We start from the raw sequence: 20,864 nt of genomic DNA, 5'->3' as shown, positions 1-20,864 counted from the left end.
AATGGCTTCAGTACCTTGAGTCTCCTGATCTGCAAGCAGTAGGTCACAACTGCAGCCAGGTTTCCCCTAAAGTAGATGTAAACCCTGACTGTCTGACACTGTGTATTATAAACTATTGCCATGTTTTAAATGAAAATACTTTGTTGTATCTCAGTGCTGCTGATCCCCTGCATCGTTTTTGCAGCCACTTCCTGTCTACATGGCTGCATGGGGCTGGGGAAATAGTCTTCAGGAGCCTGTGCATTGCACTGATCTTTGCAGGCTATAATACAACAAAAATAATAAATGCATATTTTTTATTTTTGCATCATGGGTGCATTTCTTCTTATTTTTGTGCAAAAAGTGGACTATGCCTTCAACACAAAATTCTGCTCCATCACATGTAACATAGTGTACATAGATCATCACAAGGCCAGAATGTGAATACACAAGCATTGCTTCTCTGTGCTGCACAGTCTGAGCCTCGGTGATCGTCATACCATCTGCATTCCAGTCATTCCCGGTACCGACCTTGCTGTGCAGGCAGCTCGCACTCACCGATGCCGGCCAGAGTCCTCAGTGACGGGATTCATCTGTCATATTTAAATGGAAACACACATAGGTGACAGCTACAAGCAGCAGCATCACTCGCGCCTCAGCCAATCAGGAAGCGCCTTCCACATTCCATTGAGGCTGGGATTCCTCGTCTCCCATTGTCTGTCTCTCCCGATTGCTGTGATTGGCTGAGCAGCTACTGGAAAGTCTTGCTTGGGGGTGCTGTGAGTGTGAGGCTGACTGGTACAAGAACAGCCTGACAGACAATAATATTTCCTTTACATGCTGACAATGAGACTGAATAATTCATAAGGATGAATGGAGACAAGCCTGGGGGCTATGCAGAAAGCTATCATGGAGGACAGCTGAATAATAGCAGCAAACTATAGTCAACAATACATTGATATCATATCTCCCAGGTGTCCCTTTTTTAGGGGACTTGACCCTCTTTTGGTCCCTCTTTTCCCTCATAGGGCTCATTCAGATAGGCAATTATGCTGCTGCGTTCACATGTGGCCACACTCTGCATCTAAACGCAGCAGCACCATAAGCTAGGGCCGCGTACAAACTGTATGGTCAATGTGTACAACCAGAACCTATTGGGGCCAGGTTCACACCTGGGCGATCCGTAACCGCGCGGCAATCGTGAATGAAACCGCACTTATGGCCGCGCTGTTAGTATGAGAAATTCCTATACTCTTCAATTATATCTAGGGGCACTAGTGCCATGCTGTGTTTTATAAATGAGGCCCAATTAACTCCAATTCCCTGCTTGCAGGAATCACAGGTTCTCACTGGTGACCATCTGTCTGAATAAGCTCTTAGAGATCCCTTATAAGTCGGGTGGGCAACTCTGGCCCTCCAGCTGTGCTTTAACTACAAATCCTAACATGCCGCTGCCTCTGGGAGTCATGTCTGTAACTGCCAGTCTTGCAATGCCTCATGGGACTTGTAGTTCCACAATAGCTGGAGGGTCGGAGTTGCCCACCCCTGGTATAAGTAAATGTAATATGTAACTGCCAAAGCTGCTTATATTGTACCAGTGATCGTGTTGGTTATTTTGAATCACTAATATAAAGGAAAAGCAATAGTAGATAAATATTCATTGGGTTTAATGTGTATCACAATCCACATACAAAAATATAATATAATGCAGCTTACTAGACCTTAGACATGTTTGCTGCATTCATTTCTTTTTCCTCTTATGTTCACCTAGTAACACACTTCCTGTCCTGGGGTGACAACATTCTAGCATGTCTTTGGAGTGTGGGAGGAAACCAGAGTACCCGGAGGAAACCCATGCAAGCTCAGTGAGAACATGCAAACTCCTTGCAGAGAGCGTCCTGACACGGGGTTGAACTGGCAAACCTGAGTGCCGCAAGGCAGAAGTGCTAACCAGTACACCACTGTGCTGCCCAGTGTACACACTTGTCTTCCTTGGCCAGTGGGCCGTCTTCCTTGGTGGTAATTATTACAGGAAGCTCTTGGAGGTGAAATGTTGTATATTTTGGTGCCTGGAAGTGACATGAGAACAAGAGCTTAGGGGTGGCTTCCATGGCAGGTGGGACTTCACCGTGGATGGTAAATAGTGCAGGAGGTACTTGACGATGGAGCAAGTTGGTGCCTGGAGGTGACATGGAGGGGAATTCATGGCAGGTGGGACTTCACAATGGGTGGTAATAATTGCAGGAGGTGCTTGGGGTGGAGCAGGTTGGTGCCTGGAAGTGACATGAGGAGAGACGTCTTGTAGTGGCTTCCATGTCAGGTGGGACTTCACCACGGTGGCTATTAACATAGGAGGTTCTTGGGAATGGAACAGGGACATTTTCACAGATCAATGATTTTGAAACAGGGGAGGGAGGGGACTCTCAATGATAATTGGCCACCTATGGCTGGGAAGGTGGGGGGGGACATTTACTAACCACTGACTACCAAACCTGGGAAGAAGTAAAACACTCACTGACCGCCAATACTTTTGAAGGGGGAGAACTTTCACTGACCACTATTGCCTAGGAAGGGGAGAACTTTTACTGACCTCTTACCATCAATGCCTCGGAAGGGGAGGAACGAGAATATTCACTAACCCTTGACCACTAATACCTGAAAACAGAGAGTAAGTGGGGAAACTTACACTGATCACCAATGCTATTGAAGCAGTGGAGGGGGAAAACTTTTACTAACCACTGACCACCAATACCTGGGAAGGAGGAAACTTCCACTAACCACTGACCACCAATACCTGGGAAGGGGGAAACTTCCACCAATACTTGGGAAGGGGGAAACTTCCACTAACCACCGACCACCACAGCCTGGGAAGGAAGGGAGGGGGAGCGATTTTTACTAACCACTGACCACTAATACATGGGAAGGGGGAAATTTCCACTAACCACTGACCACCAATACCTGGGAAGGGGGAAACTTCCACTGACCACCAATACCTGAGTTGGAAGAGCGACTTTCACTAACCACTGACCACCAATACCTGGGAAAGGGGAGCGACTTTCACTAACCACTGACCACCAATACCTGGGAAGGGGGAAACTTCCACTGACCACCAATACCTGAGTTGGAAGAGCGACTTTCACTAACCACTGACCACCAATACCTGGGAAGGGGGAGCGTCTTTTACTAACCACTGACCACCAATACCTGGGAAGGGGGAGTGACTTTCACTGACCACCAATACCTGGGAAAGGGGAGCAACTTTCACTAACCACTGATCACCAATACCTGGGAAGGGGGAAACTTCCACTGACCACCAATACCTGAGTTGGAAGAGCGACTTTCACTAACCACTGACCACCAATACCTGGGAAGGGGGAGCGACTTTTACTAACCACTGACCACCAATACCTGGGAAGGGGGAGCGACTTTCACTGACCACCAATACCTGGGAAAGGGAAGCGACTTTCACTAACCACTGATCACCAATACCTGGGAAGGGGGGAACTTTCACTGACCACCAATACCTGAGTTGGAAGAGCGACTTTCACTAACCACTGACCACCAATACCTGGGAAGGGGGAGCGACTTTTACTAACCACTGACCACCAATACCTGGGAAGGGGGAGCGACTTTCACTGACCACCAATACCTGGGAAAGGGAAGCGACTTTCACTAACCACTGATCACCAATACCTGGGAAGGGGGGAACTTTCACTGACCACCAATACCTGGTGGGGGTAGGGGGGAAACTTTCACTAACCACTGACCACCAATACCTGAGGGAGTGGTGGGGAGAAACTTTCACTAACCATTGATAACCAATGTTTGGGAAGAACAAACTAGAGAAGGTAGGAAGAATAAAATAGGCACTAATCATTGACCACAAATGCCTAGTAAGGGGGCAACTTTCACTGAACAATTACAACCAATGTCTGGAAAGGGAAGGTAGGAAGAACAATTTCATTACCAATGACCCACAATGCCTCAAAATGGGAAGTAGGGTTGAACGTTTCACTAACCACGGACCACCAATGCCTGGGAAGGGGAAGAAGGGGAAAGGTTTTACTAACCACCAATGCCTGGCAAAGGAAGAACAGGGAAACGTGCACTAACCATTGACCACAAATGCCGGGGAAAGGGGAAACTTTCACTGACCACCAATGCTTTTGAAGTGGGGTGTTCACTGATTACCAATGCACCTCAAGCAATGGCACCCCAATGCACCTCCCAGCAAGGTACCGCAACACTGTGCATTGCAGTGAAAAAATAATGCATGCACTACTTTTTTCCATTGCCCAGCAACACAACACATGGTATCATGGTGTGCACCACTTTTCTTCACTGCTCCACAACCCAACGCATGCTAAGGGGAAATCCACAGTTCTGAGTTGTCTCAAGAACAGGAAACATCTTCCAAAGGGGACACTTGTTCCCATGACAACTTTCCCTAAGGGGATTTACCTCACACTTCCTGTTGAGTCTATGGGACAGGAAGTGAAAGAAAGTCTCCCTAATGAGAAAAATCGGACAGTGACTTTAAATAGCCCTTTGCTATTAGCTTTAAATACAAAAAATATTTGCTATTGCACTGGACACTAAACAAAACCAAAAAAAGACTCAAATCTTAGAGTACATGACTAAAAGTTTAATCTACATGTACAAAGTTTGGTTATTGCACAATTCAAGGACGAAATGGTTATCTCTGTAAACCTCAAGGCGTACTAATAAAGTTTTGTGAAATATAAAAAACGCAGCTACACACCAGTCAATTATAGAGGACAACTATAACCTGGATAAATGTTGTCTTCGTTGGCGGAGCCATGTTTCGTGTGATATCTGCTGTTCCTCCCGTGCCTCTGGCTTCAAGAAAATGTCCGCCAACCATATAACAAACGCTCTCCTCTGGAGACACTTTGTAAACCTGTCAGCTTTCACGTTGTACTTATGTGAGTCAATAGGATGAAGAATTTGGGGAAGTCGTTGGAATGGGGAATGAGTGAAAGGACTGCAAGGTGACAGTCGAGCTGTCTTTCACCTGCTGAGGGCGCCGATGAGTCGGTGAATGCGGGCAGTGTGCAGGCTCGTAGCCATGGAGGGTGTGAGATGGGCATTCCCTTGTGCTCGGTGGGCACCTGGCCGGGAAGAGTGGCTGCTCGGTTCTCGATGTATTCAGCCTGAGGAGAAGAGGCGCATTGGGCAGTTTGTGTTCACACGGGATGCCAAGGCTGCCATGGTATATTCCTAATATAATGTATGATTGCGGAGGGACACATTGCTTATTTACAGGAACACTGTTACAGACAATACCATTCACTGCCAGCTGCTGACATCTCTTCATTGTATTCTGTCTGTTTAAAGCACAACTCCAGCAAAAAATAAATACAAGTTAAAATAAAAAGCAGCAGTTGCTGTAATACTCACATTGAATCAGGAGCTGTCTAGTGCAGTACTTCTTTTCTGCCACTAGATGTCCCATCATCATTCGACCCACTTCCAGGTTGTTACGCCCCTCCCCCTTCAGGTTCAGAGTATTGGTGTACTGCACGAGTATTGTTACCATGTGCCACAGTAAGTAATGGCGATTCCCCCCCACCGCCAGACTTTTTCCATCAAAGGCCGCTCAGTAAGGAGCTTGTGGGCAGGGAAACCATGTCTGACCACTTTACTGCCGCCGTACTTTATTAAAGAAGAACTTTGAGCAGCTTTTATTAATACTTACAATGAGGGTACTCCTGCACTGCAAGGGTTAACTGCTCGTTTTCATCTAGGTGCTTAAAAAAAAGTTATACTCACCCGAAGCGTGGAGCCGGCCATACACCTATAGATTATCTGCAGGTTTTCTATGGTCAGATGGAAAAAGTGCAACAGATTCCTCCATCTACGCTACACTGTGTGGATGGAGGAATGTCCTGCTGGACCAAGCTTCAGTATCTTACTAGTCGGCCCCGCTGGCTGTCAAACCACCTGAACAATGCCGGCTTCCAATCAGATTGTTCAGGTATTTCGAGATCCAGCGGGGCCGACTAGCAAGGACAGTGTCAGCACCAATTCAGAGATGATTTGAGGATCTACAGCCGAGTGATACACAAATAAGATACATTTCTGTTAATAGTTGGGGTGCTTGAATGTATTTTTAAGGTTTAACCCCTGAGTTTAGTGTCACTTTAATTTTTAAATGTACATATTCTATATTATGAGATACTCTGCAGGTTTCCAGGACTGAGTAGCTATTATTGCTTAATATTAACATGAATAATGATGATTATGATGATAATCATACATAAAGTAATTCATATTAACTATATAAAACATACCCTATATTGCCAAAAGTATTGGGACACCCCTCCAATCATTAGATTCAGGTGTTCCAATCACCTCCATGGCCACAGGTATATAAAACCACGCATCTCGGCATGCAGACGCTTCTACAAACATCTGTGAAAGAACGTGTCGCTCTCGGGAGCTCAGTGAATTCAAACGTGGTACCGTAATAGGTTGTCACCTGTGCAGTTAGTCCATCCGTGACATTTCCTTGCTACTAAATATTCCACGGTCACCTGTTAGGCCTCATTCACACAGGAATCGACCCGCACGTACAGCTCTGTGCAGCTCCCGGGAAGGACAGGTGCTGCATGTGATTAGTACACAGCCCCCATTCTTCTCTATGGGACTACGCGGCCGTACGCCCCCCTATGCTCACCTCAAGTGCAGGTCCGTTCGGTTGCGTGTTTCCTCGCTCGGACGCAGACAGGATCCATCCTGTCAGTGTGCGAGTACGCTCACCGACACGGATGTGCAGGGCGTACGGCCGCGTAGTCCCATAGAGAAGGACGGGGGCTGCGTAATTATCAAATGCAGCACCTGTCCTTCCCAGGAGCTGCTTGATACGCCCGTGCACGCAGCACAGAGCTGTATGTGCTGGCTGATTACAGTGTGAATGAGGGCTTAGTGGTATTATAACAAAGTGGAAGCAACTGGGAACAACAGCAACTGAGGCACGAAGTGGTAGGCCACGTAAAATGACAGAGCGTGGTCAGCACATGCTGAAGCGCACAGTGCGCAGAAGTCGCCAACTGTCTGCAGAGTCAATAGCTACAGACCTCCATACGTTGTGTGGTCTTCAGATTGGCACAACAACAGTGCGTAGAGAGCTTCATGGAATGGGTTTCCATGGCCGAGCAGCTGCATCCAAGCCTTACATCACCAAGTGCAGTGCAAAGTGTCGGATGCAGTGGTGTAAAGCACGCCGCCACTGGACTCTAGAGAAGTGGAGATGTGTTCTCTGGAGTGACGAATCACAAATTAGTTATTTGGGCTGAGAAGAATAATAAATGGGTTAAATAGGAACACAATTAAAGAAATATGTTATTCAAGTTGCTTTAACTGACCTCATATGCAGTCAAAAGTGCCCCCTTTGATCCACATGTGAAAAAAACGAAATCGATAAAATGTAACCACATCATTGCTAATGAGTCTGTTTAAACAGCCCCGATGCTGGCGACGTACACTGTACGTCGTCAGTCACGAAGGGGTTAAAAATAGAAAAAGAGATTGAGAACACAAAGTCCTCCATCTCTTTTTCTGTATCCCCAGTTATCAATGAACAGGAATCCTCTATGAGTGTTTGTTCATTCAGAACAAACACTATATCGTTGCGTCCCTAATTGCTACGTCATATTTCTGGATGACACTTGTGGACTTAACTGCCAGTGTCATTTTACACAGGAGCAGCTCAAGAACAAGAGCCTCACCTGTAATACAGAGCAAGGCCCGACTGTCATTTTGTCAGCCAGGATTTGCTGGCAGAGTGGCCAGGGAGTCACATCGGGGGACAGGGTGCAGGGCATAGGAGTTATGCCCTAGGAAAGTTTTTAGGGTTTATGTTACCTCAATTATGCTTTTATAATCTGTTCTTTTTGTAGGCTGGTCGTCTTCTGATGAGAAAGCTGATTGCAGAAAAGCTTCACATACCTTGGGACAGGATACACTTGGAAAGAACAGTAAAAGGAAAGCCATTCCTGGCCAGTGGTGTCCCTCATGAGCTCCCGAACTTTAACTTCAATGTCTCCCACCAAGGGGATTATGCTGTCCTTGCTGCTGAGCCGGAGCTACAGGTTGGAGTTGATATCATGAAGACAGATTTTCCAGGTACAATGGCATTTCCATTCATTTTATTATGTTAGAAATCTTAAAAGAACTACAGGTAAAACTTTTATTAACCCTCGCATTGGGGCTACCCCCGCTCTGCAAGGGTTAACTGCCCATTTTTGTCTACATGCCAAAATAAAAAAAGGAATACTCACCTGTACCTTGGAGCTGGCTTGCTTTTAGAGTGGTCCTTCAAGTCTCTCACCCTCCACTGCAGCGGTGTAAGGATTCTTAAGTCATCACATAAAGTACACTGATTACAACACTGTGTGTGTTGTAAAGTATTTCGGGACGCAGAAGCGATCTGGCGACAGGTAAGTCGCCAGGATCGCTTCTGTTGTAAAGCCGACAGTCGGCTCTACAAGTTTAAACAGACTCCCGGCGGCAAAAGTCGCCGGGAGTCTGTTTAAACAGCCCCGATGCTGGCGACGTACACTGTACGTCGTCAGTCACGAAGGGGTTAAAAATAGAAAAAGAGATTGAGAACACAAAGTCCTCCATCTCTTTTTCTGTATCCCCAGTTATCAATGAACAGGAATCCTCTATGAGTGTTTGTTCATTCAGAACAAACACTATATCGTTGCGTCCCTAATTGCTACGTCATATTTCTGGATGACACTTGTGGACTTAACTGCCAGTGTCATTTTACACAGGAGCAGCTCAAGAACAAGAGCCTCACCTGTAATACAGAGCAAGGCCCGACTGTCATTTTGTCAGCCAGGATTTGCTGGCAGAGTGGCCAGGGAGTCACATCGGGGGACAGGGTGCAGGGCATAGGAGTTATGCCCTAGGAAAGTTTTTAGGGTTTATGTTACCTCAATTATGCTTTTATAATCTGTTCTTTTTGTAGGCTGGTCGTCTTCTGATGAGAAAGCTGATTGCAGAAAAGCTTCACATACCTTGGGACAGGATACACTTGGAAAGAACAGTAAAAGGAAAGCCATTCCTGGCCAGTGGTGTCCCTCATGAGCTCCCGAACTTTAACTTCAATGTCTCCCACCAAGGGGATTATGCTGTCCTTGCTGCTGAGCCGGAGCTACAGGTTGGAGTTGATATCATGAAGACAGATTTTCCAGGTACAATGGCATTTCCATTCATTTTATTATGTTAGAAATCTTAAAAGAACTACAGGTAAAACTTTTATTAACCCTCGCATTGGGGCTACCCCCGCTCTGCAAGGGTTAACTGCCCATTTTTGTCTACATGCCAAAATAAAAAAAGGAATACTCACCTGTACCTTGGAGCTGGCTTGCTTTTAGAGTGGTCCTTCAAGTCTCTCACCCTCCACTGCAGCGGTGTAAGGATTCTTAAGTCATCACATAAAGTACACTGATTACAACACTGTGTGTGTTGTAAAGTATCCACGGCTCCAAGCTCGCGCCTGTGATGGACTACAATCTCATGTTTAGTTTACTCATTTGTATGGAGATTGTAGTCCATCACAGGAGCGAGCTTGGAGCGGTGGCTACTTTACAACACACACGGGCGCCATGGGGAACAAAAGTAGCCACCATCCAGAAGGAAGGACAGTGTCAGCACCAATTCAGAGATGATTTGAGGATCTACAGCCGAGTGATACACAAATAAGATAAATTTTTGTTAATAGTTAATGTACTTGAATGCATTTGTAAGATTTAACTCCGGAGCGTTTTGTAATGTTCAATAACTGAAAAAAAAATACTTGTTGATCCTGATGGAAATACCATCAGCTGTTAACATTCTGTGCACTCTGCGGTACTGAAATCCCCAGAAGTATTATTATCCTCGCTCAGTTTTCCAATTCAGTAGAGCAGCCTCTCCACTGATACAGTGCAGTAAGTGAGCGTTGTCACCCCAGGATAGGAAGTGTGCACCTGGCCAGATTACCAGATAAAATAGAGGAGAAAAAGAAATGAATGCAGCCACTGCATCTAAGGACTGGTAAGCTGCACCATATTACATTTTTATTCTTGGGTTTATAATTGCTTTAAATTAAATAGGGCTGCAACTAATGAGTATTTTCATAGTCGATTATTTGGCCGATAATTTTTTCGATTAATCGGATAAACATAAATAAATACCATCCTTAATTTAAAATAAAATAGACAATTGAAGTGTTACAAACATAAAGCTACTTCAAAATAAAACTGAATGCACAATTCTTTGCAATTGCACTGCACTGGAACGCATGGCATTGCGCTACCGTGTGTTCCAGTGCGGTCGGTCACACTGTGGGTGGGAGGCGCATTTGGGGTGCCATTAAAATGAATGGCACTGCATTGCACCTCCCGCAGCAGAATCTGTCAGGCTGGAACTGAAAGTGACTTTTCTTCCCACTTTTTATAATTTGTTTTTGTTTAATAATTATATTGTAAGCACATGACGGTTGAATAGCTTCAGCCAGGGAAATGACGGCTGCCAGTGGCAAGTTTCCGCAGACTGCAGCTGAATGTAAATACAGCAGGTAGTGGACTGGTGCAATAGCCAGGCTGCGATTGGCCATTTCGAATTCCAATAGCAGGATGGCTGTTGCACCCACCCCCTGCTTGCTGTGCCCACCTCCCAGCATGGAAGAGAGAGCTAGGGGATCCAACCAACTAATCGATGAGAATAGTTGACAACTATTCTCATTATTGCTTATTACCGATTAATAGATTAGTTGGTGGCAGCCCTGCAATTAAACACACATAATGTGCCAGCTTTGGGTATTCAGAGAGCTCAGTGTTTCTCATAGTTCCATGTAAGTCGTCTTGTTGTTGTTTCAGTTTCTTTTGTTGTTTATTGTGGAAGACGTGTGTACACGGTAATAGAGGAGTCATTAATAGAACAGAAGAGCTCACTGTTTTCACTTAAAATGGATCTGTTCACCCACTAAGCCAGATCGTCCCTCACTGTCCCCATCGCTAAAATGTTCCAGCTAAGAATAAATTGCAGCAATTCATCACAGTGACATCTTTTATTTTGGAACTCATTTTCCCCTATCCTCTTTAACTTTTGTAGCACCTTTCCTGAGCTGACATTTTCATCTTCATTGTACCGGTATAAGCGTCCAGATGATCTATGACATCGTTTTTATTAATTATTCAATACTTCCACCCGCCAGACTTGCCAGAGGGATCCGAAAAGAATATTGTGCCATTTTCAGCTGATTTCTCATGTAATGTATTTTCACAGCTGTAGATGTAAAAGGCCATGTCCAGTTTCATATTTAAAGTGCAGTTATATTTTAGCACTAGCTGTACTGCTGTGTAGGAGGAAGGCACTCTACATCGTTTGCCCGGGATTAAAGGCATGTTCCATTTCCTTTGCAAAAAAATTAATAAATGTCCCGACATTGCGAAAAGAAAAAATGTTCATTCATTAAATTTTGGTATTTGCGCCTGCAAAGCATTGCAGCTGTGATCAATAGACCGTGGGTGCAATGCACAGGTTACTGCAGACTATTCCCCCATTCTGTACCGAGGTACAGATCTTGTTACAGAGCTAGAGGAAATTGTCGGTGAACTGCAAGTGCGGTGATCTTACCACATATGTACTTAATTGAGAACTACAAATCTATCAGCCACAGTTTTTTTATTCACAGATCTTCTCTACAGGCACAGCCGAAGCACCCCGTGATTCAGGAAGGTGGAGGTGGGTTGAGAGTGGGGACTGTGGAATGTCAACATGTACTATGTTCTCTTAAGGCCTGGCTAGTAGCTCAGGACTTGAAATTTTGAGCCCTGTACTATGTTACACCCTAAATTTGGGTAGGGCTGCAACTAATGATTATTTTCATAATCAATTAGTTGGCCGATTATTTTTTCGAGTAACCGGATAAAAAATTTTAAATACCATCCTTAACCCCTTCGTGACGGGAGACGTACAGTGTACGTCTTGTCACTTTGTGCCTATATGACTGGCCACGTACACTGTACGTGACGAGTTATATCATAAAAAAATAATAATAATCAAAACTTGTGAAAAAAAGTGTTTTCTTCTAGTTTTTTTCCTCATTTTTTTTTTTTTATTCAAACTAAGTGAGGGGTTAGGTACACATATGTGATATAATTATATAGCCCTATCTGTCCTCTAAAAAACTATATATAATATGTGTGGGTACATTTCGTAAGAAAGTATATTACTGCTGTGGAAGAATCACACAGCAAAAATGTAAAAAATGTGTCAGTCATTTATGAACAGAACCTGAAAACTAGCTCAGTCATGAAGGGGTTAATTTAACATAGAATACACAATGCAGTGTTACAAACATACAATAAAACCGCACGCACAATTTTTTGCAGTCGCACTGCACAGGAACGTACGGCATTGCGGTACCTTGCGATCCACTACGGGCGATCATACTGTGGGCGGGAGGCGCATTTGAGATGCCACTGAAATGAATGGCACCACAATGCAGCCCCCGCAGCAGAATTTGTCAGGCAAAAACCGAAAATGACTTTTTTCCCACTTTTATAAAAAATGCTTTTATAAATATCATTGTATTGTAAGAACATGGCACTTGAATAGCTTCAGCCAGGAAATGACGGCTGCCAGTGGCAAGTTTCCGCAGACGGCAGCTGAATGTAAATACAGCAGGTAGTGGGCGGGTGCAATAGACAGCCTGCTATTGGCCATTTCAAATTGCAATAGCCAATAGGAGGCTGGCTATTGCACCCACCCACTGCTTGCTGTGCCCTCCCCCGAGCATGGAGGAGAGAGCTAGGGGATCCAACCAACTAATCCGTAATGAGAATAGTTGACAACTATTTTCACTGTTGATTATTATCGATTAATTGAATAGTTGCTTGCTGCCCTAAATTTGGGTATAACATGGAACACAGTGTTAGAGGTGGAATTAGTTTTTTAAAGAAAGCAGAAGAATTCTTTCAGTGGCCGGAAAGATCCCAACAATATTGTCTAGAGCCAGAGCCAGCTGTGCCCGCCCGCTCCCCGTCAATCCCTCCAGTCAGTGCTGGAGGAATAGCGAGGAAAGGGGGGAATCCCTGCAGAGGGCGGTGACTGATAGTGACGGCTCTCTGCAGAGAGAAGATCGTGAGCTGAGCGATCAGCAGCATGTGATGCAGCATGGTGGCAGTTGCAGATTGTTAAATCACATATTGGCTCAACTATTTATCAAACCCCAAATTGTGTTAACAAATGCATCCCGATTATTGTAGTGCACAAAAGCACAACATAAACTCAGGTATTTGGTAAATCATAAAAGATGAGTTTTCGTTGAGTGACTCAATATCAAACATATTAAGCCATGACAACCACTCCTGAAACATTGAAAAACTTTGGAAGGTTCTCTTTAAAAGAGAACTATAGGGTAACCTTTTTATCCCATAGTTCTCTTTAGAGTCACAGGAGGACACATACTAACCTCTTCCTGTGACACAAAGCTCAGTACATTATATATCAGGCTATTGCTCGCGATATACTGAGAGCGCCGCAGCTGGGACGGATCCTAACAGTACAGTCGAGATTCACGCAGCTGGCTGATTGACAGCGGGCTCTGTCTATCTAGAGGCAGAGCCCGCTGTGCCCGCCCCCTCCCTGTCCGTTCCTCCAATCAGTGCTGGAGGACTACACGTGGCGTACGACTTTCAGGTGCGTCCAATGTCACCCAATCATGAACGTGTGACACCGGCTGCTTCTAAACTGCATATTTGAGATTCCTGCTGCAGGACCCCCAAATGCACCTTCATACATAGTGTGAATATAGTCTAAGTGCCCATGACTCATCCACCTGCTTTATTGGGGAAAGTAAGGTTGCCATTGCTAACCTGCTTCTGAAAATGCTATATTGCCTGGCTGTCTGGCCTGAATCAAGCATGCAGCCACAGTAGTCGTAACAACCGATCTTGCATACTTTTTCAAAGACACAAAAAGTACTGAAGCCAATGAATGTACATTTTCAGAAGAGATCAGCTTTGGCGGCCTTCGTGGTACGCTAATATTATGCAAGATCTGGAGACATCTTTACCGCTGTTATATATTATTCCTTTTCTGTAGTCAGAGCACAGAATTGTTAAAATGATTATCGATTCAGTTCAGCCTCCAAGCATTACAAGTGACGTCAATAGTTAAAAATAGCAATCTCCTTCCTCCTAGCGGGGCATTGTAATATCTTTAATAGACATAATTTATGGCTTGTGTGCGTGAAGGAGTATGTGTCTAGTGGTTCAGCTTTGTCTCTGAAGGCTTAATTCACTGTGAAGCCTGCCACTGCTTTGGAATTCACAAGTCACAGCTACATTAATGTAGGTTACATTTAAAGGGAAACTAAGGAAACAAATAGAGCTGCAAGGAATTACATAAAACTCACAAAAACACCCGTTTATACCTGGGGTAGTATAGCAACACACGTGTGGAGAAGATTGATTTGGTTATTTGTTTGGACATATTCTGCATTACTCTACAGAATGGACTTGTATAGACCATTCCCCTCTGTGCCCCTACAGGGGCCTACATCCTACCTTCCTTTACCACATTCATAGGAAGATACATCCTACCCTTCTCTACCACATTTATAGAAAGATGCATCCTACCTTCCTCTACCACATTCATAGGAAGATGCATCCTACCTTCCTCTACCACATTTATAGGAAGATGCATCCTACCTTCCTCTACCACATTCATAGGGAGATACATCCTACCTTCCTCTACCACATTCATAGGGAGATACATCCTACCTTCCTCTACCACATTCATAGGGAGATACATCCTACCTTCCTCTACCACATTCATAGGGAGATACATCCTACCTTCCTCTACCACATCTTCCTACTATTTGTTTACAGGAGGTTACACCCTCTCTAGTCCTGCTTACTATTTGTTTACAGGAGCTTACATCCTCCCTAGTCTTGCTTATTATTTGTTTACAGGAGCTTACATACTCTCTAGTCCTTCTTACTATTTGTTTACAGGAGGTTACAACCTCTCCACTCTTGTTTACAGGAGGTTACACCCTCTCCAGTCCTGCTTACTATTTGTTTACAGGAGGTTACAACCTCTCTACTCTTGTTTACAGGAGGTTACACCCTCTCCAGTCCTGCGCACTATTTTTTTTACAGGAGGTTACACTCTCTCTAGTCCTGCGTACTATTTGTTTACAGGAGGTTACGCCCTCTCTAGTCCTGCCTACTATTTGTTTACAGGAGGTTACACCCTCTCTAGTCCTTCTTACTATTTGTTTACATGCGCTTACATCCTCTCTAGTCCTGCTTATTATTTGTTTACAGGAGCTTACATACTCTCTAGTCCTTCTTACTATTTGTTTACAGGAGGTTACAACCTCTCCACTCTTGTTTACAGGAGGTTACACCCTCTCCAGTCCTGCTTACTGTTTGTTTTACAGGAGGTTACACCCTCTCCAGTCCTGCTTTGGGTAAAAGTCAACAGTGTTCAACATTTGACAACATTTCCATGGCCAGTCTTTATTCTTTGGAGGCTCTCTCCTCCATGCATAGACATGCTTGCTCAGGTACTGGTGGTTGGATTGTGTTTGTATATCCAGCCAGCATTTATTATCAGCACCTAAACTGGCTCATAAATGTTTTTCAATATCTGTGGTGCTTATCCATTGTCATTGTGTTGAGGTCCACTGGATGGCGCTGTTGTCCCTTTTATGCAGCCTCCTTTTAGCTATAAAATATACTGCCCTGAAAATGTGAATTCATTTATGTGCCTTTCTATAAATGTTTGTTTTTTTAAATTCTGCCATATGCATGGTTAGTATTGAGCTTAATTTGCTTATATATCTTTTACATCATGCTGTTATCCTATTTACGCTCTGGAAATCACATGTTTATACAGATTAGTTTGAACAGATTTATTAGGAACGTTTGGTAGATTGAAATCACTGGTGTATTTTTCCAGATATGTTGTAAAGTAAACCTGTCATGAGAAATGTGTGAGGGCTGCCATTGCCAACCTTCTGAAAATGCTGGTCACCTGGCTGTTATACTGATGCACTGGCATGAGTACTTTTTGTATCACTGACCAAAAACATGTTTGCATTTCAAGAAAGAGAGAAATAGCTTATATCTGTAAAAAGTCAAGGCAACTGGACTTGCTGTATTTTTCTTAAAGACTTTTAACTGGTCATCCGACCAGCTTTCTCAATTCAGAGTGAAATGTCTTTAAAAAAATACAGCAAGTCCAGTTGCCTTGACTTATTTTTTACAGATATACCATGACCGGGATGAATGAAAACCTTCACAGACAGAAATAGCTATAGTCCTTATCTGCATGTTTTTTTCTGGTCAGTGACGCAAAACCTAGTGGGTCAGCATGGCAGCCAAGCAACAAGCATTTTAGAAGGAGAAATAAGCAGCGCCATGTTGCTCTTGTAACGAGTGTATTTTAACCACTTGTGTCCTCAGACCTTTTTCTACCTGACTACCTAACTCTCATTGAAGTACACAGCCAAGATCTTGAATCTCTAACCATTGGGTTATAGTGTCACCTTCCAGGAAGGTAGCTGTGAGTGGTCTGTGGGTACCCTTGTCTCCTCTTCCAAGTCCCCCCTATGTGTATCTGGGTGGTGCTCGGATGCACTTATTGCTGACTGTTGGGTGTCTCTATTGGCGACAGATGGTGTTTCCCCTACCAGTATCACAATTTAATCTCTATCAGCGCTTTCTTCCTTCCCTTGGTGTGGGGGGGTTATGGTGGCTTTTGTACTATTAAAGGAGAACTATGAGGTGAGTGCTTTTCACTCACCTCATAGTTCTAGCCGACCTGTGACAATGAGATTGTCACAGGTCGGCTCAGTAGATTGGTAGGTGAGCGAACACATACCGGCATTCGCTCACCTCTCGATCCTGTCACGGCTCTCTGCCGTGACAGTGGAGGGGCTGGATTCCCCCCTCTCCGCTCCGATCCGCCAGCGCTGACTGGCGGAACGGACGGGGGAAGGGGCGGGTACAGTTGGCTCTGCCTCTAGATAGGCAGAGCCAGCTGTCACTCACGGGCGGATCCCGGCTGCGGCGTCTCAGTATACCGCGAGTAGCAGCTAGCTGTATACTGCGGTGTCTCAGTATACCGCGAGCTACAGCTTGCGGTATACTGAGCCTAGGGTGACGGCTGCGGCGTCTCAGTAAACCGCGAGCAGCAGCTAGCGCTATACTGCGGCGTCTCAGTATACCGCGAGCTACAGCTTGCGGTATACTGAGCCTAGGGTGACGGGAGGACGCCAGTTTGTGTCCTCCCGTTACCCTAAGGAGAATTATGGGGAAAAGCCTTAACCCCATAGTTCTCCTTTAAACGGACAGCCTTGTACATAGTAAAATAGCAAAAAGTTTTCCTGGCACACTCACAAGCTAGCATGTAAAAAAACTAGGGCTGGTAATGATTAAAATTTTCGCGTTCGATTAATCTACATTTTTGTTAATTGATTAATTTCGATTAATTATAACGCACATACAGATCCAACTACATATACACATACAGCACAGCAATGAAGTAATAAAATGAACTAGGATCACACTAATCCAGCACGTTATTAATCTCACGTGCCCCACTCAATATGGCCGCAGCTTGAGTGGGGCAACTCAGAATAATAACGTGTTAGTTTAGTTAGTTTATTACTTCATTGGTGTGCTGTATGTGTATAGGCCAATGCCTTGGCTGGCGCTCGTGCAGAAAGTTTCTTGGGAAAACTTACCGGCCCAAGTGGCTCCGTCGTCTAACGAAGGGGGGAGGAGTCCGGTGACGTCGATGTCCGTGACGTCACCGGATCGCCGACGGGACTCCCGGAAGCTGGCGGAGAGTTGAGTGTTTTCATTAGCGATCAAAATTATTTTAATCGATCAAAAAGTTTAACTATTAATCGAGAAATTAATCTTTAATTTCCACAGCTCTAAAAAAAACGTGTCTCACCACTAAGGTTAAAAACAGAGGTTTGGAAACACGTCTTCTGCAGAAAATGTGAAAGCCGCACCAAGGCACCTCTTATAGTGCGGTCCTATCTCTAAACTATCAGAGTCTCCATCTTGGAGCACATGGGGCAGAAGATAAAATTGGGTGCAGGTTTGTCAGGAGGAAGCCCAACCCCCCTTAAAGGCACAGAGACGCACAAGGGATCCCGCACATCCCAATGGCAGCTGAGACCCCCCATGCATCACTGCACCAAAACAGTCAAGCAAAACAGATGACAAACGCACTCATCAATTCGTCACCAGCTTTACACCAAGGTGCATACGGAATGGGCTTTAAACAGTAAAATAGCAAAATGTTTTCCTGGCACGCTCACAAGCTAGCATGTAAAAAAACTTGTCTCACAGTAAGGTTAAAAACAGAGGTTTGGATACATGTCCTAACCTCTGTCCAAAAAAAAACCCAACAACACTATATACATTCTGAAAGCAAAGACCCTACAGAATAAAATGGTGGCAGTTGCAAATTTTTACATTGCACGATATTAGCTCAACTCTTTAACTGTTTATCAAACCTAATATTTTTGTAAAAAAAATTACTTTGTTAATCTTAGTGCCCAGAAACACAATCTAATGCCCAATTTTGATCTAAAACATAAAAGATAAAGTTATGACGAGTAGATACCCAATATGCCAAAGTTAAAAATTGCATGTGTCCGTGAAACGTAGACAAAATACAGTACCCCACATTGTCCATAGGTGAATTTAGAGATATCTGTAAATATTGGCCCTAGAAAGATTGCTCTCATTCCGGCGCATGCTACTTGCTGTGCTACTGTCACTGTGCCACTTGCCTGATGAAGAAACCAGGCTAGGTTCCAAAACGTTGCTTTGTACGTGTGATGCCATGTATATCCGAGGTCAATAAAAATGACAGACTGATGCATTGGACCCAGGTGTGCGGGTGACTACTTCTTTTGCATTTGGGTTCTCTTTAAGGTGACATTAGTGTCACCTTTCTACTCCAAAGAAGCTATTAGAGCGGGAAGCAAGGTGGGGATATCGGGCAGGGGCTGGTCACTGCACTGACCCCTGGAAGCGAGCTGGTAGCAGCTCAGTCAGAATTGCTTCCAGTGTAAAGCCAGCAGTCTTTTTGAAGGGGCCCGCTGCCAGCGACGTATGACATATGTCAGTGGCAGCAGAAGAGTTAAGGTAGTATTAAACTCTCAAACTTTTTTTTCAGTGATGAATCCAAAGCAAACAAATATACATTGCCTAGCAGTCTTTGAACTTCCTGTCCAGTGCAAGAACACAAGGGACAACACAGTCTCCAGAAGCCGTGCATCTATTAGGGAGGAAGAAGGTGTCTTGTCTTGTCTTGCTGAGCCTGTGTGGAGAAACACACAGCTTACTAGCACACACAAAGATGGCTCCATAGGACCCTACAAGGAAAAAAGAGCCACCCTAAAGCAGGATATGAGGGGGCCAGCTGATTCTGCAGAAAGCTAAAACTTTTAAACATCAAGGGGCAGCATCCATTGTAAGTGTTTTAATCAGCATTTGAAATAGCTTGAAAACCTCTTGGCTTTTAAGTAGAATTAGACCTTTGGTTTTTTTGCATATATGTAGTGATAGCAAGCTGTAGCTATGTGCAAAAACATACAAAAATCAAAAAGTTACCAAATAGGTAAAAACGTACTTGTGTCTCCGCCGCTCGCTCCTCTCTAAAGATTTGAAGATTCTCGAGCGGCTGTGAGGGATCATGGGGTGGGCGCATGCGCAGTAGAGATCTGTGGCCGGGAGAAGAGGAGAGACACAGTATAAGTCAATGCATGTAGCCCGGAGCGTGCACGTGGACAGACACCGTGGGACACAGAAGACACAGTAGTCAGTGCTGGATCAGAGACCGGCACCAGTGCCGGAGGGACTGATGGAAACTACTGGAAAGAAGAAGATGATCGGATCAAGAGGCATCATGGGGGGATGTGACTTTAATGTCACTTTAATGTGACCTATAATCTGTACAATTGAATGAAAAACAAACAAATTGTTTATTGGGGGAAAAATAAATAAATAATGAAGCTGCATAAGTGTACACACCCTCTCATAATTAGGGATGTGGCTGTGTTGAGAATGAACCAATCACATTCAGACTGATGGTAAATAGTAGTCTGCACATGCCTGCCATCAATTAAAGTGACTCCGATTAAGCCCAGATAAAGTTCAGCTGTTCTTGTAGGATGTTTCTGAAATTTACTCAGTTGCCTCTTACAGCAAAAGCCATGGTCCTCAAAGAGCTTACAAAACATCGTAGGGATTTCATCGTTGGAAGGTATCCGTCAGGAAAAGGGTACAAAAAAACGTTCAAACACAAAATATTGTCGGGATCCACCTGCCTGATTGATAGCTGGCTCTGCCTCTCTGTCTGAGTGTAAGATCGGAGCGGGGAGGGGGGAATCTGACAGTCACCGGGTACTGACGGTCACCGCTCTTTGAAGGGAGATGATCGGGAACTGAACGATCAGCAGTATGTGTTCGCTCACTTCCCGATCTATAGAGCAAACGTGTGACAGCTTCAGTGTCACAAGTCGGCTCTTATTATGGAGGAGTGTAGTTCACTCACCACATAATTCTCCTTTAAAAAAAGATGCATAGCAGAGATAAAACTTTCAAACTAGTTAACATGGCATTTTGGCCTTTGGGGGCCTAAGAATGTTGTGGCAAACATGTTCATAAATTCCCCCCATTGTATTTACTCAGTGACACTTGCAGATTGCAAGTGTCATTTCACACAGGAGCGGCTGCATTTAGACAGCTGCTCCTGCTATGTCATACAAAGCAATTACTAGCTGTCATTTCAATGGCGAATAAATGCAAGTAATAGCTGTGGGGGGG

The 20,864-nt window shown here is 44.5% G+C and overlaps 1 protein-coding gene across 1 annotated transcript in view; it reads left to right on the top strand.

Moving 5' to 3' along the window:
- The window catches only part of AASDHPPT (aminoadipate-semialdehyde dehydrogenase-phosphopantetheinyl transferase), a 49,529-nt gene that overhangs the window by 9,267 nt on the left and 19,398 nt on the right, over window positions 1-20,864 (top strand). The window contains exons 2-4 of the mRNA XM_018563188.1: window positions 4,696-4,697; window positions 5,004-5,212; window positions 7,902-8,127. Coding sequence (XP_018418690.1) covers window positions 5,042-5,212; window positions 7,902-8,127 — 397 coding nt within the window. The 5' untranslated portion in view covers window positions 4,696-4,697; window positions 5,004-5,041. The remainder of the gene's footprint in view (window positions 1-4,695; window positions 4,698-5,003; window positions 5,213-7,901; window positions 8,128-20,864) is intronic.

Source organism: Nanorana parkeri, unplaced genomic scaffold (genome assembly GCF_000935625.1).
Source record: "Nanorana parkeri isolate BGI_ZX_2015 unplaced genomic scaffold, ASM93562v1 scaffold639, whole genome shotgun sequence".
Classification (NCBI taxonomy): domain Eukaryota; kingdom Metazoa; phylum Chordata; class Amphibia; order Anura; family Dicroglossidae; genus Nanorana; species Nanorana parkeri.
Note: the sequence above shows the minus strand (reverse complement) of the source record. Positions and strands in the feature narration are given on the sequence as shown.